At 51.3% G+C, this 26,646-nt stretch overlaps 1 protein-coding gene and 1 long non-coding RNA gene across 7 annotated transcripts; both read right to left on the bottom strand.

Annotated features, from left to right (window-relative positions):
- Positions 1 to 3,311: 3,311 nt before the first annotated feature.
- On the bottom strand, positions 3,312 to 9,563 carry NICOL1 (NELL2 interacting cell ontogeny regulator 1). Of its 2 annotated transcripts, XM_082635322.1 has the most exons (6): positions 8,796 to 9,563; positions 7,202 to 7,947; positions 5,103 to 5,667; positions 4,658 to 4,822; positions 4,370 to 4,458; positions 3,312 to 3,425 (listed from the first exon to the last, which is right to left on the bottom strand). In XM_082635322.1, the coding sequence occupies exons 3-6, from the start codon at positions 5,173 to 5,175 to the stop codon at positions 3,360 to 3,362; spliced, it is 393 nt and encodes a 130-aa protein (XP_082491448.1). In that variant the 5' UTR covers positions 5,176 to 5,667; positions 7,202 to 7,947; positions 8,796 to 9,563; the 3' UTR covers positions 3,312 to 3,359. The 2 variants fall into 2 exon arrangements, with proteins under 2 accessions (XP_082491448.1, XP_082491449.1); XM_082635323.1 differs by lacking the exons at positions 7,202 to 7,947; positions 8,796 to 9,563 and adding an exon at positions 6,203 to 6,768.
- A 14,789-nt stretch (positions 9,564 to 24,352) lies between these two features.
- Positions 24,353 to 26,551, bottom strand: LOC309795535. 5 transcript variants are annotated; one of them, XR_014292275.1, is made up of 4 exons: positions 26,022 to 26,551; positions 25,644 to 25,727; positions 25,241 to 25,401; positions 24,353 to 24,963 (listed from the first exon to the last, which is right to left on the bottom strand). It is a non-coding gene; the product is annotated as an uncharacterized lncRNA (long non-coding RNA). The 5 variants fall into 5 exon arrangements; XR_014292276.1 differs by having other exon boundaries at positions 24,353 to 25,401; positions 26,022 to 26,104; positions 26,263 to 26,551; XR_014292277.1 differs by having other exon boundaries at positions 24,353 to 25,401; positions 26,022 to 26,104; positions 26,399 to 26,551.
- Between the last annotated feature and the right edge of the window lie 95 nt (positions 26,552 to 26,646).

The following is a 26,646-nucleotide window of genomic DNA, read 5'->3' as shown; positions in this document are numbered from 1 at the left end:
AAAGAAGCGAGGCTCCCAAGACCCACCTGCTGTGGGCAGCTGCCGGCCGCTGGACCCAAGCTGCTCACCTCCTCACCAGGAGTCTATGACCCACCCCCCATCCTTCCCTTCAACACAGGTTGGGTGAGTGCCTACCCTCTATTGGGCCCTGAAAAGAACAAAGCTCGTTCTCCTGGCACTTTACAAGCCAGGGGGCAGGAAATAAGCCAGTAACAGAGATCAACACTCCAGTATCCCTTTGGGACAAAGAAAAATAAGTTGGGATAAGGGGCTAAAGAGTGAGGTGGGTGGTGGAGGCCAAGGGGGGAACCCCATGGAGAGGGGACAGCATGTACAAAGGCCCTGGGGTGGCAGGGGCTATGAGTTGAACGTGCCAGCAGAAGATAACGTACTTTCAGACAGGCCAGCTCAGAAAGTTTATTTACCACACTTTTCTAGGAAGCTACCTGAAGGGATGCCACAGGGAGAAGATGGCATGGAATCTAGGAAACAGTGGCTCCAAACTAGAAGAGTGCAAGGTGGGCAGTGGGCAGTGGGAATGCCCAGCTGGCGAGGAGCAGGAGGGCATGGGCCAGGGAGGGGACATAACGGAATGACTTGACTGCCAGAAAATGTCAGAACGTGATAAAAGCAGACGAGGGGAACAATAAAGCAAACACAATCTCTAGGGAAAACAAACGCTGTCCCAAGGATAATGCATTCCCAGCATGAAAGATGCTCTTGATCCAATCAGCCAGAAAGCAGTACGACAGCTCCAGGACAGAACCTGAATGCCATGGGCCTTGACCACACACAAGGCTAAACTCTTTGCCAGAGTCATCTGTGCTGACTCTCCTATCTACTTCTCTAGTGACAACCCCCTTCAGGCCTTCCCCGCCCCCAACCGACCCTGTTCTTGTCAAGGTTGACGATGACCAGGGCTGCCCAATCCAGGGGTCCAGCCTTGGGCCTTGCTTGACCTCAGGAGCATGAGACACGCTGACTTCTTTCCTAAGCCCTAGCCAGTCTCAGTTCTCTTCCTGTCTCATGAGAGCCTATCTCCTCGGGGGTCTCTCTTCCCCCTGCCCCCTCAGCACATCGCTCCTCTGTCCACACTCACCGCAGGGCTCTCAACCAGCACTTGTGTCCCAGCCTTCTCTCTCCAGCCCCTTTCCCAGGTGTGTCTGTCCGGTAGCCTCCTGGACCTCTCTGCTAACTCCATCCCTCTTCCCCTCACACCCTCATCCCTTTCTCTCAAAACACACCCGCAGTTCCCACTGGCTCTACTTTCAGATACACCTGGAGCCCAGCTCCTCCTCTCACTGCTGTTCCCGCTGCCACCGCCCAGCCCCGGGCCCTCTTCAGCTCTGATGGCTGCGTCACATCCCCACGGACCCTGATTCTGCCCCTGACCCTGAGTCCATCTTCAACCAGCAGCCAGAAACGTCCCGTTCCAACAGACGTGGGCTTGCCCAGACCCCCCAGGGCTCCGAGGAGGCTCTGTCCCTCACGCCGCCCACTGCCCTCCTGCCTGACTCTGCTGGGCAGACCCTACACAGCAGCGTCCCCGGCCCTTCTGCCTGTGGTTCCACACCCGTCCGCCTGGGCTGTGCCCCTACTCCCTCCCAGAGGGCAGCTCCCCTAAGAGGCTTTCTACGGCCACCCTCGGCTGCCCCCATCATTTATGGTAACAGGAACCCCAATCCGAGCAAGGGTTCATGGCTGCCCACAAAATACACGATGCCCAGTTAAGCTTCAATTTTGGATAAACCAGTAATTTTTAATTTAAGTACGTCCCATATTGCATGGGACATGCGTATACTAAAAAGTACTTATACTAGAAGTACTTGTACTTTTCATACTGAGAAGTGCTCACTGGTCCTCTGTGTTTGTGAATCTGGCCGCAGGCCAGCAAACACAGGCTGCATCCCGCCTGCCTGGCAGCCAGGAGTGGCCACATGACAGAGGCCAACCAATGGGACACGAGCACCATCTGGCAGTGCCCTGATGGGAAGGCACCTGCCTCTGCTATGCTCTGCTCCTTTCCAGGGCCCCAGGACAGGTGGATCCTGAGCCCTGCCACTGCACCTCACTCACAGCCAGGCCTGAGGGCCGGCCCTAGGCCTGCCACGGCTTCAGCAGCCCCCAGCGCGGGCTTTCTCTGGCCAGATGTAAAGCTCACAGGCTTCCTCGCCACCAGACACCTAGAGCTCGGCCTCCCACCACGGCCAAGGTAGGAATCTGGTTTGTTCACTGTGATCCTGACACCTGGATCGGCACCTGCACGCTGGGCGGTTCCAGCGGAAGAGAACCGAGGACAGAAGAGGTCAAGGTCAAGGGTTGGGAAGCCCGTTGGGGCAGGGAAGGGCCTGGGGCAGAGGGTCTGAACAGATACATGCATTCAGATCATAAAGACAGGCCAGGCCAGGCTGGGCTGGGGACTGGTGCCGTCCTCCAGGCAGTGGACCAGGAGTGTCCAGCTCCACCCACCTGAGACAGCAGAAGCGGGGCGGGGGCGGGGGCACATTTCACTGAGGCGGCCACAACCAGGGAACTAAAGCCCTTGAGAGGCCAAGTGTCCCATGGTGGTCACTTCCAATCGCAGCCCTGCCGCGTTCCTGGATGTTTCTTACAGTGTGCATGCGTTACTTTGAAAAAAAGGTATTAATTCTTACTTTAAAAAACATTCCCAGAATGAACAGAGGGAGGGAGGGAGGCCTCCCACCCGGTGCTGTGAGGACACGTGTGTGGATGCGTGTCTGAGCCAGGAGCTCCTGGTGCCCAGGGTCCGGGCGGGGGTGCGCAGGAGGGACCCAGCAGGCAGGGTGGAAGCTGGGGGGAGGGCCCAGCCCTCTCTTCCCAGAGGAGCCCTCCCCCGCCACCCAATCACCCCTCTCCCGACACCCTCAGGCTCCTTGGTCACAGTGGCCTTGCCGTGTGGAGTCCACCAGCTGGACTGCCAGGGAGACCCTGACCACAGGCGTCCTCACTGTGGTACAGAAGAGCCTTGGGAGGGTTGGCGCCGGGGCAGCTGCTCTAGGGACCAGGCTGCCTCTACACCGCCCCCCTCCCCCCACCTCAAAATAAGTGCAGGCAGGCAAGGAAAGAGGTCCTTGGAAGGCAGACTCGCCGTGGCCACCATGCCCGTGGGTACAGGTTCACAAGTGTGGCCGGACATGCATACCCTCAACTCTGGCACTGGTGTGGGACAGGTGTCCCGAGGGCCTCAGCCCTCACGGAACAGCTGCAGAAACCTAGGCCCAGAGAGAGTCCCAACTGGGGACTCCAGGAGGCGGCGATGGTAGCCAGAGCAGGGAGACAGGACACAGGCATGCCGGGCCAGGTGTTTATTGGTGAGGAAGCAGTCTGGCTGAGGGTCCTCAGCGGCCAGCCGGCCAGCAGGCACACAGGGCCCGGCGCTCGGCCTGCAGCAGGAGGGTCTCCGTCTGAAGAGCAACAAGGGGCCATCAGGGCACCGCCCGCTGCCCCCCGCCTCCCAGCTCCCGAGGGCTCCCAGCTTCCCCCCAAAACCCACTGGCAGTTCTGTCTCCACCCATTCCCAAGATTCTCAGAGCCTGAACTGGACTATGTGAGGACACCCCCAGCTCCAGCTCTGCAGACTTTGATGGCAGGGGACCCTCTGCTGCCCTCCAGACGCCCCCCTCCCGGCCCAGAGCCTCTGCAGTCCTGGGCCAGTTCTGCCCTCCTCAGCCCCACACCGGGACGACTTTTCCCAGCTTCCGCTCAGCACTTACACCGGCTCTCAGGGGCCCCTCTCACCCCTCCCCCGACCCCCAGGGTGAGCTGGGGCTGCTCCTCTAAGGAACCCAGCTCCAGACTCAATGAAACTCAGGCCCCTTGGCCCCCAGGGGACGCCACAGTTCTCAGGCCGGGCCCTTGGGAATTGGCCAGAAAAGGGGAGCAGGGTGGGATCTCCCGTTCTTTCTACTTCTAGGAATGCTCTCCCTTTCTCAGAAGGAGTGTATATATCTGTCACAAATGGAAACTCCGTCGGCTGACGGGGCTGACCCCTGGCCCCTGTGCACGCACCCGTCCCTCCCCAGGTGAGGCCGGGGGCAAGGAACCCCCCCAGACAACTGCGCCCAAGCTAACGTTCCGTGCCCAGCAAGCCCTACGCACCCCCTTCCGACCACCTCTTCCCCCGTCTCTGTTTCTCCCCTCCCACTGGGCCTCAGCACTACACCCGGGGCAGGCTGGACTGGGATTGGCTGTCCTTCCCGGTGACCCCCGGGAAAAGTGCCAGCGAGGCCCTGGGGAGGAGGGGAACTGGACTGCCCCCGCCTTCCCACACTGGGACCAGAAACAGAGTGTGGCGGTTATTTGAGAGGGGCGTTCCTCCTCCCCACCCTCCTTTCCTCGGGAGGCTCACCCGCGCGTCCAGGCTGCAGGCCGTCTTCCGCAGGTCCTGCAGGGCGCGCTGCATGAACTCGAAAGCGTGGCAGTCCACGCACGGGCGGCCTGTGGGGGACGCGGGTCAGGACGCGGGGCGCGCCCCCAGCCCGGACCCACCGGAGCAGCGGCCTCCGTGCGCCCCCCACCTCCCACCCGAGGGGGCGCGGGGCCCACCCTAGGAACAAAGGCGAGCCACGCCCTTCCCGCACGCCCGGGTGCGCTCAGGGCCATGGAGGAGCCCTCCGCAGACGCGCGCGTCACCTACTCTGCGCGGGGACGGCGCTCCCGGCGGCGGGTTCCGCGCGGGCCTGGGCGCCCAGCAGCGCGACGCTCAGCAGCAGCAGCAGCAGCGGCGGCAGCGGCGGCGGCGACCGAGGGGGCCTGCACGGCGGCGAGGGGGCCATGGCCGAGCGGAGGGAGCTCGGGCGCCCTGCAGCAGCCGAAGGTCAGCAGCGCCCGCAACTCCGGCCAGCGAACACCCGCCCCGGAACCCGGCCTCACGACCCCCTACCCCACCCCGACCTCCGCTGACCAGCGAACCCACCTCCAGGGCCCGCCCCCCGGGACGAGCGAACCCCCCCACCCGGCCCGCCGGGTCTCGCAGCTCCCCATCCTGGCCCCTCCACCCCCGCCACGCCCCCCGGGCCCAGCGACCCCTTCCCTCTCCCTCCTCCCCACCCCGGCCCAGCGAACCCCCACCCCGCCTTTACCGCAGTTGGGGACGCCGCGACAGCAGCGCCGGCGACTCGGGAAGACTTGCGGCGTCCGGCGCGCACCGCGCATGCTCCCCGACCCCGCCCGGGTCCCCTATCAGACGTCGTCGTCATGGAAACCCCGGGACTGCGCGAACAGCTAGCTTAAAGGGACCGAGGTGCCTCCTGAGCTCCGTGTGCCCAGCCCCGGGCGGGATCTGCGCCTAGAGCACCGTCAGGCCCACAGGCCACGGAGTGGGGAGGGCTGCTTGGAGGAGGCGGCGCCTGGATAACACCTCCAGAGCCACTGCCGGCCGGAATTAAGCCAAGGAAGCGGGAAATCTGCCGCGGGAGCTCGGCGGTCCCGGGGTTTGGGGTGTCCCTGGGCCGATCCTGAGGGAGGGGCTCGAGGCACGCCAGGGACTAGGGTCCAGTGAATGCAAAGGCGCGGCCTCTGCTCCCGGGCCAGGGGTGTCCAGTCGGCTCGGATTCCTCGGGGGAGATCGGGGCCAGGAGCGACCCAGGCCCGTGGGCCGGTGGGGGATCCGCTCTCTCCGCTCCTAACTCGGGCCCAGCCTTGACCCTGCGATTCAGGGGAGAGGGACGGGTGAGAAGCCCATCGGCCTGCCGGGTCCCCCCTCCGCCACTCCGCGCCCTGACACCTATTCGCCACACACCCCCACCCCCGCTGCATGACCTCGGAGGGGTCACTTGGCCTCTCTGTGCCCTTTGCTCCCTCCCTCGTGACCACACAAGGTTGTTGGAAGTAAAGAGCCGAGTGTGGCCCCCGCGGGCGCCCCGATGCGCGCAGGTTTCAGGTCCCCGCCAGGCCCACGCGTGCGGGGGAGACCCGGTCCCTCTGAGAGGGAAGGTCTCCACTTGGCGTCTACTTGGTCTCTACGAGGCGCAGCACTGATGCAGAGGCCGCGACCTCTGGAGAGTGCGCCCAGGCCCGCGTCCCCGCCGGAGCCCGCGCTGTGCGGGGCAGCGCCCGGCCCCCTTCCTGGTGGGCAGCGCCGGGCCAGATGCCCTCTGCCCCACCCCCGGGCCTTGGGTCAGCTGTTGCCCCGGCACGGGATGGGATGACCAAGGCCCCGACAGGACGAGGGTTTGCTGACCTAGGGTAGGGGGCAGTGCTCGCGAGCGCCACTCTCTCCTCCCCGTCGGGCTCAGGGTCAGGCTCGCGCTGCAGCCCGGGCCTGGGCTGGGGGCCTCCGGAAACGCGGGCCGGCCCGGCGCAGGGAATGAGGGGCCAGCGGGCGGCATTCCCGGACGTGCGCATTTCCGCGCCCTTTATCCGGAGCCCAGTGCCCGGGTCGCAAGGTCACAGCCACCAAGTGGGGCGGGGCGCGGCGGCCGGCCTGAGCAACAGCCCCGCGGGGCCACTGGGTTGGGACGTGTGGCCGGAGGGCGCCACACGGCACGGGCTTTTTCTACCTGTCGTCCCGTCCCGCTGCCTCCGGATCGCGCGCCGGCTCCTGCCCCGCTGTCCCTGCGCGCGCACGGGCAAGGCTCAGGGAGACCTCGGCGGCGGTGCGGTGGAAGGCACAGCTGCGGACGCGTGGATCCATCAAAGTGTCCCTTCTCCCGCTTCCCCGGCGCGGCCCAGCCAGACCATCCCTGCCCCGCACACCCTCGAGCCCCTGGCCGCAACCTCCCCGCAACTGTGCTTCTCTACCGAGGGGACCGCGCCACCGGTCCGCCGGGCGGAACCGCAGGGCTGCCTGGGTCCTGAGTGCCTGGCCACACACTTCTTCTCCGCACCCCCACCCCGCCACCCCTGCCAGCGCCGTTGTTCCCTCACCCTAGCCTGCTTCCTCCTCCCTCTCCCCTCCCCAGGGGTACGGATTTTCCTTCCCCACTGGCTTTTCAGCCAGCAGGCTGTGATTTCTTTCATATCCAAATAAGACAAACTTCGTAAGCCCCTCGCCCCGCCCCCATCACCTCTCCTGGCTGTCCAGTTTCTCCCCTTCTCTCTTGAGCGCACACCTGTCCAGCTAGCGTCCCGGCACTGCCCTGACCCACCTAAAGCATCCAAGGACCAGTCCTCAGGCCTCCCCACTGGCCATCAGTGGCCCCATGGCCCCTCCCCTCCTTGCTCCATCTTCGCTCCCCACCTCTTCATGCCCCCTCCTCAGGGCCATGTCCTTTGTGACCTTGTCCAATCGCAGCTGTAAAAACCAGCCATGAAGTTCCAGGTGTCCCATCCAGCTGCCCTGGACACCTCCACTTGGAGAATAGACTTCTCAAGGTCAGCATGTCCAAATCTGATGTCCTGACTTCACCCTCCATCTGCTGTCCCTCTTCCCCCCAGAATAAAACCCAACAACTGCCCACAGCCTTCCCCATCTCTGGTGAGGGCAGTCCATCCTGGCAGATGCTCAGACCAAACCCACAGCAGTCCTTTTAGAAATCCTGTGCACTCCACTCTCAGAGCCACCAGAATCATTCTCTGAGCCAGGCTCCAGGCCTCTGGTCCACACTGCCCCTCACCTGGACTATCAATCTATCTATCTAGATATCTATCTAGATATTTATTTATTTATTTATGGCTGTGTCAGGTCTTAGTTGCAGCAAGCGGGATCTTCATCGCGGCATGCAGGCTTCTCTAGTTGCTGGGCACAGCCTCTCCAGTTGTGGCATGCAGGCTCTTTAGTTGTGGCACGCGGGCTCTTCAGTTGCCCCACGGGCTTAGTTGCCCTGTGGCATGTGGGATCTTAGTTCCCCGACCAGGGCTTGAACCCGCGTCCCCTGCATTGACAGGTGGATGCTTAACCACTGCGCCACCAGGGAAGTCCTTCACCTGGACTCTTGAGCTCTCTCACCATCTCTGTGTAGCGCACCTCCTTGTGGTCCAGTTGCCCTAAGACAGCCAGAGAGACCTTTCTTATTTTCTTTTTTAAATTATGGTAAAATAAATATAAAATTTACCATCTTAACTATTTTTAGGTGTACAGTTCAGTGGCATTAAGTACGGTTCACAACATTCACCATATTGTGCAGCCATCACCACCACCCATGAGTAGAATTTTTTCGTCTTCCCAGACTGAAACTCTGTCCTCATTAAACACTAATTCCTCTCTCCCCCAGTGCCTAGCACCCACCATCTACTTTCTGTCTCTGTGTATTTGACTCATCCAGGGACCTCATAAAAGTGGAAATGCACAGTATTTTGTCCTTTTGTGACTGGCTTGTTTCACTGAGCAGAATGTGCTCAAGTTTCACCCACATTTTAGCAGGTGTCGAGATTCCCTTCCTTTTTAAGGCTGAATAATATTCCACTGTGTGTATGGACCACATTTTGTTTCCATTCACGTGCGGGTGCTTCCATGCTTTTGCTGTTGTGAATAGTGCTGCTATGACAGAGGGACCTTTTAAATCATCATCAGATGCTGCCCCCTCTCTGCTCACAGCCCTCCACGGATCCTGTCTCACCCCAGTGACAGTCCAAGCCCTGACGTGGCTGGGAGGTTGTCTGCCTGCCAACCTTCCCTCCCACCCCTTACCTGCCCACACCATGCCAGCCACATAACCTCCTTGCCAGGCCGCTGGGGACACTCTGCTGCTCCTGCCCCAGGGCCTTTCCTCGAGCTGGACCCACCTGTTTCCAAGGATGCCACAGCCTTCTTCCTCTCTCCCTTGAGGCTCTGCTCAAGTATTTCCTTCTCCATGAGAGCCAGCCCACCCATCCTGTGTACTAGAGCAACCTACCCCACATGGCTTAATGGGCTCAGGCTGCCATAACAAAAACAAACTGGGTGGCTTAAACGTCCTCAGAGTCCTGGAGGCTGGACATCCAAGATCAAGGTTCTCACCAGTTTGGTTTCTGACACTCTTCCTGGCCTTCTCCCTGTGTGCTCACAGAGGGAGAGAAAACAGAGGAGAGACATCCAGGGAGCAAACATCTGGTGTCTCTTCCTAAAAGGACACTAATCCTATCAGATCAGGGCCCCACCCCTCTGACCTCATTTAGCCTGTTTTCTTCCTTAGGGGCCACATCTCCAAATACAGGCACCCTGGGGATTAAGACTTCAACACATTAATTGTGTGGGGGGGATGGGAACAGTCCATAACACCATGCCATCCTCTCCAGTCCCTCTTACCCCGTCCTACATTTTTCCTTTTCCTTACACTCTCACCTGACTCACTATGTACTTTATTAAATACGTTGATCGTTCCTTGTATCCAGAGCTCTCGGGGGGTGGGGGGCAGTTTTGCCCTCAGGGGTACTTGGTATCTGGAGGCATTTTGGACGGTCGCAGCTGGGAGGAGGGGTGCTACTGGACCCACTGGGTAGATGCCAAGGGTGCCGCTAAGCATCCTGCAAAGCAGGACAACCCCACAAAGGATGATCCGGCCCAAACTGTGGACAGAGCAGCAGTTGAGGGGCCCCCGTCTGTATCTTCTCGCCAGAAGGCCAGGCCCTCCCTACCGGGTGCTCAGAAGATGCACAGGAAGTGTGACTGCGTGAGCACAGGCCCAGGTGAGCAGGAGACGGGTCTACGCATGCAGAGAGGCGCTGCCTGTGCAGCCCAGGCCTGGGAGGAGCTGCTTGGCCAGGGCTTGGACCGGATGGGACAAAGGGGGCAGGAAGTGGGAGGAGGGCCGTGTGGGCAGCTGGGGAAAGGAGAAGCCCTCGGGGTGGGCAAGTGAAAGGGTGCAGGGTGAACGCCTTGTGAGGCCTGGGTTCCGAGCCGCTGTCTATCTGGAGATTGAAGCACAGATGTCAGCATGAACGTGGCCTGCACAGTGACGCCAGGACGCTCTGGGCATGAATCCCTTTCATGCCCCAGAGCCCTCATCCACTCCAGACTCTCCCTGGCTGCCACCACTGTGGGGCAGAGGTGTGGGTCCAGGGGCGTCTCCTCAGGCACTGGGAAGAGGCTGCTTGTGCTTGCCGTGGGCTCTGCCCAGGACAGCCTCTCGGGGACCCCCTCCCCTGTGTCCAGAGCAGATCTGCCCACTGCCCCCAACTCTCAGCAGTCAGGTTGCCCTCACTTCTCCCCGCCAACCCTCACCTCCCCCTTCCACTTACCTCCCCCACCAAGGGAAAACCCAGATGGGGAGGTGGAGCCCAGGGGAGTTGTCAATGACCCCGGAGGAGGTGGGGAGGGACTGGTGGGGGTGGGTTCAGGGGGCAGAGGTCATCAGGTTAACTCTGCCCAGGCCCTGCCAGCAAACAGACCTGGGAGAAGAGGCATGAGAGTCTGAGCTTCGTGGCTCCAGCGTTAGCGGTTTAGGTCCAGAGTGAGTCTGATGCACACACACCACTCCTTCAGCAGGGAAGGGACACCAGAAGTAAGCCCAGGCCTCCTCTCCTGGCCTGCAGGCCTGGCAGTGAGCTGTCTTGATATTGAGGGTGAAGGGAAGAAGGGTTGTAACACAAGAACTGGCTCCAGCATGAAGCTGCAAAGTCCATGCTCCAGGATATGCCAGGAAAGTGTAGGCAAGGAAATTATTTGGAAATGGTTCTGGACTCATGATTCTCGTGGCAACTGGCAGAAGAAAATTCAAATGATCCCTAGCAGGAGGCATCCTCATCTTAAGCCTTGGAAAACCCGAGCAGAATGGATAAAAACACATGATCTACCCTCTATGCTGTCTGCAAGAGGCTCGCTTTAAATCCAAAGACACAAATAGATTGAAGGTGAAAGGATGAAAAAAGTTATTCCCTGCAAATAAAAACCAAAAGAGAGCAGGGGTGACTAAACTAATATCAGGCAAAATAGACTTCAAATCGAAAAAGTTTACAAGGGACAAAGAAGGACATTACATGTTAATAAAAGTTTTGATACGGCAAAAAGATATGACAAATATAAATGTTTACACACCTAATGACAGACCATGAAAATATATGAAGCAAAAACTAATGGAATTAAAGAGAGAAACAGACAGTTCTACAATAACAACTGGAGACTTCAATACCCCACTCATAATATTGGGTAGAACAACCAGACAGAAGATAAGTAAGGAAACAGAGGACCTAAGCAACACAGTAAACCAACCAGATATAACAGTCGTGCCCAGGACACTCCACCCAGTGACAACTGTACACACATCCTTCTCAGGTGCACATGGGACGCTTTCCAGGAGAGATCATATATTAAGTCACTAAGTCTCAATAGTTTTTTTTTCTTTTGGCCGCGCTGTGTGGCCTGCGGGATTTTAGTTCCCTGACCAGATATTGAACCCGAGCCCTCGGCAGCGAGAGCACAGAATCCCAACCGTTGGACCACCAGGGACTTCCCATCAATAGATTTTAAAAGCTAGATACCATAAAAAGTACATTCTCTGACCACAACAGGATGATGCTGGAAATCAATAACAGAAGGAAAAGTGGAAGACCGAGAGAGAAGACTCAATTTACTAAAATCAGACATGAAAGTGGAGGCATCACTACCAATTCAACAGAAATAAAAAGGATTACAAGAGAGTGAACAATTGTACACAAACAAATTGGATAACCTAGATGAAATGGACAAATTCCTAGAAGCACAAAACCTACTAAGACGAAATCATGAGGAAATAGGAATTCTGAATAGACCCATAACTCGTGAGGAGATTGAATCAATAGTCAAAAATCTCCTAACAAAGAAAAGCCCTGGATCTGATGGCTTCACTGGTGAATTCTAGCAAACACTTAAAGAAGTATTAATCCAATCCTTCTCAAACTTTTCCAAAAAATTGAAGAGTATGAAATATTTCCTGACTCATTCCGTAAAGCCAACATTACCTGATACCAAGGCCGGAGAAGCACTAGAAGAAAACTGAAGACCAACAGTCCTCACGAACATCGATGCAAAAATCCTCAACAAAATACAAGCAAACTGAGCAGCAGCATGTTAAAAGGATTGTACTGGGAGGGGTGCAGGGGTGACTCCAAGGCATGGGTAATGCTCTGGTTCTTGACTCAGATGTTGGAGACACAGTGTGTTTACTTTGTGGAAGTTCAACTGTATATTTATGATTTCTGCACATTTCTGTATGTATTTACTAAAAAAAGATTACTTATATTTTTAAACAAAGAATGAGACAAAATAAACACACGTTTACTCAGAGACAGAATGTCCTTAGGAAGGAAATTCTAAAGGATGTAGCTCAGGCTGAGATAAAGAGCTCCTAGATAGAAGATCTGGAACTAACTGGGGGGCAAAGTAAGAGGAAAATCTGGGGGTAAATACAGTATAAAGAAGCCATGACTCCACTAAACAACAATAAAAGGATAGAATTAAAATATGTGGCAACATATAAATCAGGAAGAGGTTAATAGAGTTAAAGTGCTCTGGATAAAATACCCAAAGGGTCTGTATTTCTGGTAGGAGGGTGAAAGTATTATTAAATATATTTTCTCACCCTTTTACAGGTTCATTCAGGTGTGATTGACATGCAATACACAATTAGATCGATTTTGATGTATACATGTGAAAATTAATAAAGGGAAACCTCACTGAAATGGAGTCAGGAGGCCAGAAGGGGGAGCTCTCATGCAGTACCACTCAAAGTTGGTCACAGGAAGAATCATCAATTACAGGTCTCCACAGGAAAAGATGTACAGGGCATCTCCTACAAGAAATCTACTTCCCCAGAAACTCAGCCAGAATCCATCACCACTCTGAACTCTCACTTTTCTCCAATGGACTTTGGTTCAAAACAACCCCTCCCAACTTCCTCCTTTTTCTCTGTGAAATAATGTTCCTCTCCTGTTAGACTTGCCTTTGGCCTTTGTGTAGCATGCTTGTCCCAAGTCGCAATTCTCTGCTATTCCCGAGTAAACCCATTTTTGCTGGTAAAACTACTGTTTCATTTTGAAGGTCAGCATGCACCTGTGATGCCATTACCGCCATGAAGATAAGGAACATACCCACTGCCACCCAAACACCCGCATCTCTCTTTGCAATCTCCCCTCCTGCCTCTCACTGGCACCTCCCCTCAAGATAACCAAAACGCTAGTTTGCATTTTCTACAATTTTATGTAAGTGGAATCATACAATATATTCTACTTTTTGTCTGTCTTCCTTAAATTAGTAAAATTATTTTGAGATTTGTCTATGTCATTGGGTGCATCAATAGTGCGTTCTTTTTATTGGTGAGCAGTGTTCCACTGTGTGGAAAAACCACAATTTGTTTGTGCATTCACTTGTTGATAGACATTTGGATAATTTCCAGTATTTGGCTATTACAAATAAAGCTGTTCTGAATATTCACATACAAGTCTGTGTATGGACATGTATTTTCTATTTTATTATTTATTTATTTATTTTTGGCTGCTTTGGCTCTTCGTTGCTGCGTGTGGGCTTTCTCTAGTTGTGGCGAGCAGGGGCTACTCTTCATTGCAGCGCTTGGGTTTCTCATTGCAGTGGCTTCTCTTGTTGTGGAGCATGGTTTCTAGGCATGCGGGCTTCAGCAGTTACGGTGCTCAGGCTTAGTAGTTGTAGCTCATGGGCCCTGGAGTGCAGGTTCAGTAGTTGTGGTGCACGGGCTTAGTTGCTCCTTGACATGTGGACCAGGGCTCGAACACGTGTCCCCTGCATTGGCAGGCGGATTCTTAACCACTGTGCCACCAGGGAAGTCCCTGGACATGTATTTTCATTTGAGGTCTTTTATAGCCCTACTTAACATCTTTTAATCTTTCTCCTACCTTCCTGGATATTTCAGATAGTTATAATAAACTTTAATGCCCTTGTCTACTGATTCTATTATCTGTCTCATTTCTGGTTCTGTTCCAATTGATTGATTTTTTCCCCTTTATTATGAGTTGTATTTTCCTGCTCCTTTACGTTTATGGTCATTTTTATCGGATGCCAGATATTGTAATTTTTATAGTGTTGGGTCATTGGGAATTTTTTCTTTTTTATATGTTTTTGAGCTTTGTTCTGGAATACAGTTAGTTATACTTAGAAATAATTTGATCCTTTTGGGTCTTCCTTTTAGGTTTCATTAGGTGGGCTCAGAAAACTCCTTAGTCTGAGCCAGTTTGACCTTAATACTAAGCAACAGCTTTCTGAGCGCTCTACTCAATGCCCCGTGGCCATTGGGAACCTCTTTCCGGCCCGTGTGAACTCTGAGGATTATTCCACTTTCCCTACTCCAGGGTCTTTCCCAGCCTCGGGGCACTTCTGTACATGCTGAAAACTGGAAGGGACACACTGCAGAGCCCCAGAGCCTTGCCTTTTCCCTCTGCAACCCTGCCTGAAAAGTTCTAGTCATGTTGGGCTCCCCAGATGCTGAACTCTGTCTCTTCAAGCCACGGGCATACCCAGCTTTATTTGGGTTCTTCCTCCGTGTCCTGCAGCCTGGGAAGTTCCTCCAGGGGCAGGCTGGCCAACCATGGAACTCACCTTGCTGTTTCCCTTCTCCCAAGGATCACTGTTCTGCAGTGCCTGTCTTCTACTGCCTGAAAACCTTTGTTTCATATTTTGTCCAGTATTTTTAGATATTTAAAGTGATAGGCTGCCATGTGGGAGCCCTCCAGGTGGCCAAAGCCACATAATGTCAATAGCTCGTTCATCTGTCCATGCCAAGTGCTGTCATGGGACAGCAATGCAAAAAACTGCTAAAGTGAGAGTGACCAGACTTGTTCTGGATCCCTGTTTATTAAAGGTTGCTGAAGGAGAGCATTCTTGATTACATAAGACAGTTGAGCTGAATCTACGAAAGGATTTTATCCAGAGGACCAGTATCATAATAAGCAAAAAACCTACTTTGCCCACGATGCTCTCCAGCAGTGCACCGTGGGGGTATTGTGCTTCTCAGAGCTCTACCTGTCCCGCAAACAAAGCATGTGGAGTGTGAACTGGCTGAGACCATTTTCAAGGTTGGACAAGTCATAGATCCAGTGACCGGAAAGCGCTGTGCAGGAACCACCTAGACCTGGAGAGTCTGGTCAGTCTGGAAACCACCCACTTAAGCAAAAACCTGGAAGAACTTGATCTCTCTTCAACACAGTGAAGGGGGATCAGAAAACGGAGCCAAAAGGGAAGGATTTCTAAATTTGCTTTATGGAAAACTTTTTCTCTTTCCTCACAAACCATCCAGTTTCTCTTCTGGTATTTATGACATAGCTAAAAGTAAATGAAATAAAGACCTTATTATAATTTCTCATAAAGGTTTATGGTCATGTTTCAAAAATTAAAAATAAAGTGGTAGGCCATATGACCATACATGGAAATTGGTATTATTCATTTCATTTTATTTATTTTTTAAAGATTTATTTATTTATTATTTTAAAATATATATATATTTATTTATCATTTATTTATTTATTTTGGCTGTGCCTGGTCTTAGTTGCAGCACACGGGATCTTCAGCTGCGACATGCGGACTATTTAGCTGCAGCACGCGAACTCTTAGTTGCTGCATGCATGCAGGATCGAGTTCCTTGATCAGGGATCGAACCCAGGCCCCCTGCATTGGGAGCACAGAGTCCCACCCGCTGGACAGCAGGGAAGTCCCTTATTTATTTATTTTTATTTTCTTATTTTTGGCCGCATTGGGTCTTAGTTGCAGCACGCAGGATCTTCGTTGAGGCATGCAAGATCTTTCGTTGCGGTGGGTAGGCTTCTCTCTAGTTGTGGCACACGGGTTCCAGAGCACGCGGGCTCCGTACTTTGCAGCACGCAGGCTCTTTAGTTGAGGCACACGAGCTCAGTGTAGTTGTGGTGCATGGGCTTAGTTGCCCTAAGGCATGTGGGATCTTAGTTCCCTGACCAGGGATCCAACCCACGTCCCCTGCATTATAAGGAGGATTCTTTACCACTGGACCACCAGGGAAGACCCAGTGTTATTCATTTTAGACTGTAATAAGTGAAACAGACCCATTGTGACTGCTGGTGAAACTACTCAAAATATATATATATATATATATATATATATATATATATATATATATATATATATAAACAGAATGAATAACTTTTAAACTAATGTGTATGATAAAATGAATGGTAAAGAATAATCAATCCAGGGGCTTCCCTGGTGGTCCAGTGGTTAAGATGCCATGCTTCCAATGCATGGAGCATGGGGTCGATCCCTGGTCAGAGAAGATCCCACATGCCACGTGGTGCAGCCAAAATAAATAAATAAGTAAAAATTAAAAAAAAAAAGAATAATCAGGGACTTTCCTGGTGGCACAGTGGTTAAGAATCTGCCTGCCAATGCAGGGGACACGGGTTCGAGCTCTGGGCTGGGAAGAGCCCACATGCCGTGGAGCAACTAAGCCCATGCGCCACAACTACTGAGCCTGTGCTCTAGAGTCCACGAGACACAACTACTGAGCCCACGAGACACAACTACTGAGCCTGTGCATGTAGAGCCCATGCTCTGCAACAAAGAGTAGCCCCCACTCTCCGCAACTAGAGAAAGCCCACGCGCAACAATGAAGACCCAATGCAGCCAAAAATAAATTAAAAAAAAAAGAAGACTCAATCCAAAAGAAGACACAAAAAGAGAGAACCAACATATTAATGATTTTTATTCAACGATAATGGACAAAATGTTCCACTTAACAGACAAAGATTGTCACCCTAAAAAACAACAACAAAACCAACACAACTATATGCTGTTTATATGGGACACAACTACATCATAAGGATACAGAAAGGTTGAAAGTAAAAGAATGGACAAAAGGTATATTATGTAAATACTCATTAAAAACAAGCCCAGTATCACTATGTTAATATCAGATAAAATAGATTTTAAGGCAAGAACAAAAGAAACATAGATGAATCCACTATAATGGTTGGAGACTTCGATACCCCTCTATCAGAAACAGGCAGATCCAGCAGGCAGAGGTCAGTAAGGACGTGGTGATGTCAGCAGCACTATCAATGAACTGCATGACAGGGACATCTATAGACTGCGCCATCCAACAACAGCAGGATACACATTCTTTTCAAAGTCACTGGAAACAATCATCAAGACAGACCACATTCAGGACCATAACACACTCCTTGACAAATGTAAAAGTATAGAAATCATACAGTGTCTGCTCTCAGACCACAGTGGAATTAAACTGGAAATCAGTAAGAGAAAGATAGCTGGAAAATCTCCAAAAACTTGGAGATTTAAAAACACACTTCTATGGATGCAACTAGAGATGATCATACTGAGTGAAGTAAGTCAGAAGGAGAGAGACAAGTACCATATGATATCACTTACATGCAGAATCTAAAATATGGCACGAATGAACCTATCTATGAAACAGAAACAGACTCATAGACGTAGAGAACAGACTTGTGGTTGCCGAGGGGGAGGGGGGAAGGAGAGGGATGAACTTGGAGTTTGGGGTTGGTAGATGCAAGCTATTATATAGAGAATGGATAAACAACAAGGTCTTACTGTATAGCACTGGGAAATATATTCAATATCCTGTAATAAATCATAATGCAAAAGAATATAAAAAAGATTGTCTATATGTGTATATCTGAGTCACTTTGTTGTACAGCAGAAATTAACACAGCATTGTAAATCAACTGTACTTCAATAAAAAAACAAACAAATAAAAGAAACCCCACACATTTCTAAATAACACATGAATCAAAGAAGAAATCTCAAGAGAAATTAAAAATAATTTGAACTAAATGAAAATAAAACAACATCAAAATTTCTGAGATTCAGCAAAAGCAGTGCTTAGAGGGAAATTTATAGCATTGATTGCATATATTGGAAAAGAAGAAAGCTCTATAATCAACAATCTAAGCTTCTTCCTTGGGAAACTAGAAAATGAAGAGCAATCCAAAGTAAGCAAAAGAGGGGCTTCCCTGGTGGTGCAGTGGTTAAGAATCCGCCTGCCAAGGCAGGGGACATGGGTTGGAGCTCTGGTCCGGGCGATCCCACATGCCGCAGAGCAACTAAGCCCATGCGCCACTACTACTGAGCCTGCGCTCTAGAGCTGACGAACCACAACTACTGAGCACACGAGCCGCAACTACTGAGCCCGCGTGCCACAACTACTGAAGCCCACGCACCTAGAGCCCGTGCTCCACAACAAGAGAAGCCACCGCAATGAGAAGGCCGTGCACTGCAATGAAGAGTAGCCCCCGCTCGCCGCAACTAGAGAAAGCCCACGTGCAGCAACGAAGACCCAATGCAGCCAAAAATAAATAAATAAATAAATAAATAAATAAATAAATAACTTTAAAAAGCAAAAGAAAACAAATAATAAAAATTAGAGCAGAAATTAATGAAATTGAAAAGAGAAAATAATAGATAAAATCAATGTGACAAAATAAAATTTGTATTTTATGACAAAACAAGAAATATTTATTTATTTTTAGCTTTTTTTTGTTGTTGAAGTATAGTTGATTTACAGTGTTATGTTAATTACTGCTGTACAGCAAAGTGATTCCGTTATACATATATTTTTTTAATATTCTTTTCCATTATGTCTTATCATAGGATATTGATATGTGCTATACAGTAGGACCTTATTGTTTATTCATTCTATATATACATAAAAGCTTACATCTGCTAACCCTGATCTCCCACTCCATTCCCCCTTGGCAACCACCAGTCTGTTCTCTCTGTCCGTGATTCTGGATGAAACAAGAAATATCTAAACATAAAAATTTTCTCTGCCTATTTGGGCCTCCTCCCTCCCCTTGAGCGTGGGTTGGGTGTCTGTGTTAACCAAACGTCCTCAAGAGAGAACCTTTCTTCTTACTGTAGTAAGGAGTCACAATGACCCACTATTTGCTTTGTATGTGCAGACCTGGATTGTGTAACCTGTCAGTATGTTATTTGATGTACAGCCCTTTGTCTCAAAAACTTATATACCTGTGCTTTGACCTCTAATGGGCGAAACAGTGCTGAGAACTTTCTGAAAGACTGTCTCCCAAGTTATAGTCGTCAGGTTGGCTCAATTTCCCTTTCTTTCTTAGATCAACTATTGATGAATTTTTTGGTCAACATTAGCATGGTGTATCAGAGACACCCACCAGAGGACACATGGAGTCTCCCTGTGCTCAGTACCAGCTTGGGCCCATGGACCCCACTGGCTTCTCCATACTCTTCAGGTGTTCTGGTGAGTTCTCCTGATATCCAGATCTCACTGCTTTTAAGGGATGATCCTAAAAATTTTATTCAAGCTATTTCTACTTGACTTGGAGCCTTAAGGGACACCAGTACATTTCCCAGGCAGGGATCTAGGAGGATCTGGAAGGGAGGTCCAGGGAAACATAGGTGGCTGGGTTTTTGTTAAATTTGGCTTAAAACAAACAAAAAACCACGTTGATATATGGTCTGAATAAACCCTTTGGTAGAGAAAGGAGAGGCTGAATTAATCCAGCTCCCAAGAACAAGGGACATCTGCTCCGTGAGGCCACAAGGTATTCCCAGGTGACTGAGAACCTCGAGGAAGTGTCTGAGGATCCATCCTCCAGACGTGTATCGGTCCCACAGGGGGTCCCACGACAGCCATTGGGTAAGTACTGCTCGGCCAGGGACACTCAATATAGACTGATCACCTAGTGGCCCGAGCACCCACGGCAGTTTCTGCCAGAGGGAGAAACCCAGACACATAAGATGGTCAACCGACCCAAGGGTCACTCCTTGGGGAGCTGGGCTCAGAAGCAGCACACAACACTGTCCTCAGAAAGTTGTTCAGGTCACATCTCATCTCTGTATTAGGCGACCAAATTGGACATGGGAAGTTGTGACTCAAAGGCCAAACAGCTCTTGTGCAGATAGCCACCTGTGGAGATGCCAGCTGGGCTTACAGATGCTTGCATTTGTATGTATGCCTGCATCCTTGACCAGGAATTAAAGGAAATCGGGCCCTGAAGTGGCCAAGCTGGGGCTCTTTTGGCATTCCAAAACTGATTTTTGCATGCACAGAGAAAGCCAGCAGAGGGTAAGTCCTTTCCCTGTCAGTCAGTCTCCTGGACCCCTGCCCACAGCATCTACTGGAAACAAGGGTGATAAGAGCTTTTCTCTTTTCTAAAATTAGATGAGCAGGAGAAAATGCTTGTAGGGCTAGCTTCTTGGATCTTTTGAATTGGAAAGACTTCTAAATTGTTAAAAAATTTAGAGGGCTCTCAATTTATTATTGTACCTATTTTAATTGGTATGCAAAAGCCCCAAAAGCCTTCAAAATTCCAAAATAGCTCCATTAAAGGATGTTGTAGAAGACTAATGAAAAGTTAATGATATAAAACGTGCCTACAACAAACAAACAAAAACCCTCTGACTCTGGCTGGCTACTGGTCCCCTCCGTGCTCCTTTGAGTGCTCATTTTCATCCTCTGTCTGAATTGCTTTCCACTCTGAAGACGCTATTCAGTGGTCACCTTTAGAAATGGGACCACCTGAGGCTGTAGGCAAGCCTCTTTGAGTCAAAGGTGGAACTGAGGGCCACAGTTAAAGAATTTCTTAAACCCAGGTAGGATCCTCCAAAGTTTTTGTAAATGGATTATCAAGATTAAAGGCCACTGGTCTGACGAAACTAAACATAGCTGATATTCAGAGCCTGGTAGGATTTTTTTTTTTTTGACTTCTCCCCTAAGCTAGATGAAGGAAAGTAAAACATTCCAACAGGTGAATGGGTATGTCAGTCCTTTGATATTATTGTCATGGAGGTGGCACCCAATTCTTTGAGGAATTGAAAACAGCTGTCCTTGTTTCACAAATCTAGTCTTTACAGGACCAGAGGTGTGGCTTCAGAAACAACCCAAAGTCCACTAATCCTTTTAACGCTCCCCAAACCTCCCCTATTTATCTTGAGGCTTATAAGAACATATATATTTTTAAAAATCTGGCCTTAAGGAAACAGAAATTCCTCCTAGGAGAACTTGCCTTTCTCCTCCTATGCTTTTGAGATGTAAATGTTCTACCTGGTCTTCTCCAGGAACACTTATCTAGGCCATCTTTTGAAATTGCAAATTTCAGGAAGGTAACTCTTATCAAAAGGAAAAACAGGGCTTCCCTGGTGGTGCAGTGGTTGAGAGTCCGCCTGCCGATGCAAGGGACACGGGTTCGTGACCCGGTCCGGGAAGATCCCACATGCCACAGAGCGGCTGGGCCCGTGAGCCATGGCCGCTGAGCCTGTGTGTCCGGAGCCTGTGCTCCACAATGGGAGAGGCCACAACAGTGAGAGGCCCGCATATAGCAAAAAAAATAATAATAATAATAAAGGAAAAACAAAAGGGAGTTAGGTAATTTGGAACTTGTCAAGGACAGGACAAATCTTAAGTGTCTTCTCCATAAGTATTAGTAAAAAGCGTTTAGCCATCTAAACAGGTGACCTTGATTTGTTCCATTGGCCAGAAAACCAATTTGAATCCAACCTCTTTTGTTGGCCGCACCGTGTGGCTTGCAGGATCTCAGTTCCCTGACCCAGGATTGAACCTGGGCCACAGCAGTGAAAGCCCAGAATCCTAACCACTAGGTCACCAGGGAACTCCCCTGAATCCAACCTCTTCTGTAACTGATGGGTTTTGTATTACTGTACCTGATTCATGGCTGAAATTTTGGGATGAGAAGTGATGCCAAAACTCGGTCTCTGTGCACCGGAACTGAACTGAATCTCGGAGACATAGTTTTGGGTGAAGTAGAAAAGAATAGCTTTATTGCTTTGCCAGGCAAAGGGGGCCACGGTGGGCTAATGCCTTCAAAACTGTGAATCCCATCCCTGGGGGGGATTGTGAGGCATCTTATAGTCAAGGGGTGGGGTTGCTGATAAGGATCAGGGTGCGTGCAGGGCCTGCATTCCTTCAGTCCAGAGACCATCTGGCATCAGGGGGTCTCATGATGGGCTTCTGTGGATCTCCAGTTTATTGAACTGTGACCTTCTCTCTGGAATGAAGAATGCTTCATCAGGTAGTTAACATCTTCCATTTGTTGGGGGGTTTAGTTCTGTAAGAAGCTCAAAGATATTGTTATGTGTATCCCTTGAGAGGGAACCAGGACCCTGCCCCAAGGCTGCACTATTGTTTGAATGCTCCTCCCTTGTCTCTGCATCCCCTCCCTTCCCTGATTAGCAACTGCTTGGACCTGCCTTTTAGGACTCAGGGAAGGTGGTGGAGGCTAAAGTCTATTTCCTACAAACAAGAAATGGGGGACACAGAAAGGCTTTCATGCCCAGGAGCCTCACAGGGTCCTGCTTGGTTTCAGAAGCACAGGGTCTCTGTTTGTATGTATCTATGCATGTGTGTTTTGTAGGTGTGTGGTATTGCCAAAACTAATTTGTAAAAGAGCTCTATTTAATTGGCTTAAGGGAAATTAAGTGCTTATGTAGATACTCAGAAATATAAGACTAACCTAAATGAATTTCAGGATCATATCATCTAGGATTAATTTTTAATGAATGAAAACAAGTTTGGTTTAATTAATACAGACATGTCTTTAGACTCATCAGCATTAAGTGTAATACTTTTATTGTACTTAGCTTTATTACAAGTCAAATTAAGATCTGATTATTCCTGTTACAAAACTTGTCAGCAAGAAAAATAACTTGATATGATAAAACTGAAACAGAGCAGGACCCTGTGAGACTCCTGGGCATGCAAACCTTTCTTTGTCCCCCATTTCTTGTTTGTAGGGATCAGACTCCAGCCCCCATGACCTTCCCTGAGTCCCAAGGGGAAGATTTGAACAGTTGCTAATCAGGGAAGGGAAGGGATGCAGAGACAAGGGAGGAGCGGCCAAGAAACAATGGTACAGCCTTGGGGCAGGCTTCTGGTTCCCCCTCAAGGGATACACATAACAATATCTTTGAGCTCTTTACAGAACTAAAACCCCCAACAAACGGAAGATGTTAGCATTCTTCATTCCAGAGAAGCTCATCAAGAGACCACCTGAGGCCAGATTAAAGGAACCAGAGAAAGTCATCAGGAGATCACCTGAGGCCAGATTAAAGGAACCAGAGAAGCTCATCAGGAGACCACCTGAGGCCAGATTAAAGGAGCACAGGCCCTGCACACACTCTGATCCTTATCAGCAACCTGCCCTTGAACCATTGCTATAAAACTCACCAAATCCTCCCAGGTTGGGACAGTTTTGAGGGGCAGGAGCCCCTGTGTCCCCCTTTGCCTGGCAAAGCAATAAAGCCATTCTTTTCTACTTCACCCAAAACTCTGTCTCCAAGAGTTGATTTGGCACTGGTGCACAGAGGCCAAGTCAAAACTTTTTTTTCTTTTTTTTTTATTTAGTCAAAACTTTTAAGTAAATTAAATGTACATGAGGTAAGAGTTTCTAGATGAACTCTTTAGGAATAATTATGTTCTAGGACTGTCTTCTTAAAATGGTTCCTCCAGATTTTTAGTAACTTGGAACTGCTAAATTAAGTTAGATGGTGTAGACTGAAAAAAAAAAAAAGCACATCCTAAAAGTTGAGTTGTTTTATTTGGTGGACAAAACTGAGGACTTAAGTCCAGGACACAGCATCTCAGATAAGGCAGAGACTGCTCTGAAGAGGTGAGGGAGGGGCCAGGATGCAGAGGGGTTTTTGCAACAAAGACCAGGTAGTCGGAGCTTCAAAGGATCACTGTTAATGAAATCATTCCTTTGCTACGCATCGTAGCCATCTGGGGCCAGTATCCCATGCTCTGGCAGCCTGAGTTTCCTCTGGGCGCACTGTGCAGGGCGGGGCAGATGCAGCGGCTGACAGTTTGATGGTGGCGTCCTGTCTCCATCCTGAGCTCCCTTGTGGCTCACCGTCGGGGATGTGGCTGTAGTGACTGATGGCTACAACATCCTTTGTTTACTGACATGAAATATTGATAGGCAATGTCTTCCATTCACAGCGGGAATTCCTTGAGTACCCAGGTCATTCCCAAATAAGACACTGTAACATTAACTGCTAAACAAGCCTAAGTTTTGCTACTTTTGCTTTTCATTAGAGAAAAACTAAAGATGTTTGGGTTCACTGGACATGTACTCCACTGAGGAAAGAAATTAGGTTACAGAATATGTTTATACATCACGTGTGTGCTATTTACAATGTAATGACTATGGACACAACATACTTTTAAGTTTAATCTTCATTGTTAGCATTCTATCACTTTAAGTCTAGACAATCAAGAAGACAATCAGCCCTGATCAGTGGCATTTGCCAATATCTGTGGTGTAAGTACTCCCACTTTTGCTGCGTTCGAGCTGCCAGTGTGTTATCTGTGAAAGTGGGGTTGGATGAGAAGTGCGGTATACAACGTTATACAGACCTCCGCCATCCCAGTCAGTTACAACAGACAGACAGAAATGGGTAATAGTGAATGAATACAGTAAAATGAAGTTACATTTAAAATTTATTTTATTTTATTTATTTATTTTTGGCTGCATTGGGTCTTTGTTGCTGCGTGTGGGCTTTCTCTAGTTGCGGCAAGCGGGGGCTACTCTTCGTTGTGGTGCATGGGCTTCTCATTGCAGTGGCTTCTCTTGTTGCGGCGCACGGGCTCTAGGCGCACAGGCTTCAGTAGCTGTGGCACACAGGCCCAGTAGTTGTGGCTCACGGGCTCTAGAGCACAGGCTCAGTAGTTGTGGCACACGGGCTTAGTTGCTCTGCGGCATGCGGGATCTTCCCGGACCAGGGCTTGAACCCGTGTCCCCTGCACTGGCAGGCGGATTCTCAACCACTGCACCACCAGGGAAGCCCTGAAGTTACATTTTTAACAATGGCAGTGTTTAATGACAAGCTTATAAAATTCCTGAAAATTCAGCAATTGGCTCTCGCAAGCCTGTGTCAACTGTGGGAGGTGAACCAGCACAGTCCACCTAGAGAACTTTTAGCAGCCCTCTTTAACACTATCTGGTGACCTTTGGCCAACACCCCAACTCTGGGGCATGCACCTCCCAGACTCTTACATGTAGTCCGAGAGGGCCTTGTAGGAGGGTCCTCACTGTAGACTGTCCATAGGGTGGGGCAACTGGAAGCAAGGTGAGGGTTTCATCCTAGGGGGATGGAAAGCTAAAATGTGGATACAAGATCAGCACAATCGCACCTGTCCACCGAAGACACCAACATACACGTAACAATACTTTATGTCTGACACACACATCAGGACACAGTTTCAACACATCGTAGTGTTGAGCTTCGGGATTGGTGGCGGATGAAAGAAAAACCGACTCAAGTAAAATAAAAGCAGAGTTGGGCCTCACTCCAATCTCGGAGGACAGCAGGCCCTGATGGGAAGGGTCTGGACTGCTGACCTCTCCACTGCCCAGGTACCTGAAGACGGGTGAGGCACTGGGTGCTCCCTGACCTTCTCCCCTCACAGGGCTGGATGAAGTGGAAAGGTTGGGGACCTGTGGCTCTGGTGGCAGAGGGGGACCTGAAGGGGGGCTCGTGCACAGGTACTCTTTCCGGAGATGATGAGGTCCGGGTCCAAGCTGTGAGCGGGAGGGGGCAGAGGAAGAGACATAGCGGCTGGGACGGGAGGAGCCAGGAGGCCGGGCTGGGGGCCCCTCCTGCACCACTGAGCTGCTCCCTGTCTGGGGCACCCTTCCTCCTGCTCACTGCATGCGACTTCTTTTAACTTGAGGGGCAGCGTGCCCTCCTCGGAAAAGGGCCCGGGCCACGCCTGGTACACCAGTCCCCACCCCTCGCGGTCTGCCAACAAGCTTGGGAGCACCTCCAGGTTTGCTGTCCTCATCCACAAGAGGTACTAGCCCGGTTGTAGGCGCTGGCCCGATTCTGGGCGCTATGACACAGATCGCTGGGCGCAAGCAAGGAAGCCGGCCTCGGGGGGCGGGGGGAACAAAGGGGTGAACAAAGGGGTCGGCCAGGCAGGAGCTCCCTCCCTCCAGGGAGAGGGCACCCGCTGTGTGCTTAAGCCCCGGTTCTGTGCTGTCCTTGATTATGCTCAAGCCTAGCTGGGGTCTGTGGCTGGTAAGAACCGCCCCCCAAGGCAGGGCTGACTCCCTGGGGGCCGGACCGCTGGTGCCCCTCCACCCCGTTCTGGCATCTGGAAAGGGCAGGCCCAGACCCGGTAGGGGCGGGGCCACGGTACCTGGAGAAGGCCGCCTGCAGCTGAGCCCGAGGACGTGGAGCAGCCGCGGGCATCATCACTCAGTCCTGTCTTGGGACAAAGCACTGGGGACCAGAGAGGTTGCCAGGCTTGAGAAAGCTCGCCCAAAAGCCTGCAGGCCTGAGGTGCAGCGTATGCGGCACTCCCGTCACTCGGTCCCCCCGCCCGCCTCCTCTGGATCGCCGACCCCGCAAGGTCGAAGGTTTGGGCCCAACTCGCTCACCACTGTGTCCCCAGCAACTGCAACAGTGCCAGGCACGTCGCAGGTGGTCAGCGCACGCGGGCTGTCTAGGGAACGGACGAGAGCTGGACCCCACCCGACTCTATTTGGCAAATATTTCCCTAAATGTCTTTCTGACCTCGACAACCTCGCTCACAGCGGCGCGGGACCCCGGCGGCCGTCCGTGGAGGCGGGGGAGGCCCTCGCCAGCCGGCACGTCGGGGTTCTGTTCACTTCAGGGCCGAAGGGGGCGTAGGTCGGCCAAGCCAGTCCACCCCTCTGCCGACGTTATCTTCCGCGGCCCTCGAGATCCAGCCATGGACGCCGCCATGTTACGTTACGGCGGCCGGTCCTCGCGCCGCCGCGAAGCGTCTCTCCGAGGCCCCG

Source organism: Mesoplodon mirus (genome assembly GCF_964341445.2).
Source record: "Mesoplodon mirus genome assembly, chromosome: 2".
Taxonomy (NCBI): domain Eukaryota; kingdom Metazoa; phylum Chordata; class Mammalia; order Artiodactyla; family Ziphiidae; genus Mesoplodon; species Mesoplodon mirus.
Note: the sequence above shows the minus strand (reverse complement) of the source record. Positions and strands in the feature narration are given on the sequence as shown.

Coding starts and splice junctions, on each gene's coding strand:
- NICOL1 (XM_082635322.1), bottom strand. CDS start 5,175: ATGCGCGGTGCGCGCCGGACGCCGCAAGTCTTCCCGAGTCGCCGGCGC. Junction 4,823..5,102: donor TCGCGGCGTCCCCAACTGCG/GTAAAGGCGGGG, acceptor CGGCTGCTGCAG/GGCGCCCGAGCTCCCTCCGC. Junction 3,426..4,369: donor CCTGCAGCCTGGACGCGCGG/GTGAGCCTCCCG, acceptor GTTGCTCTTCAG/ACGGAGACCCTCCTGCTGCA.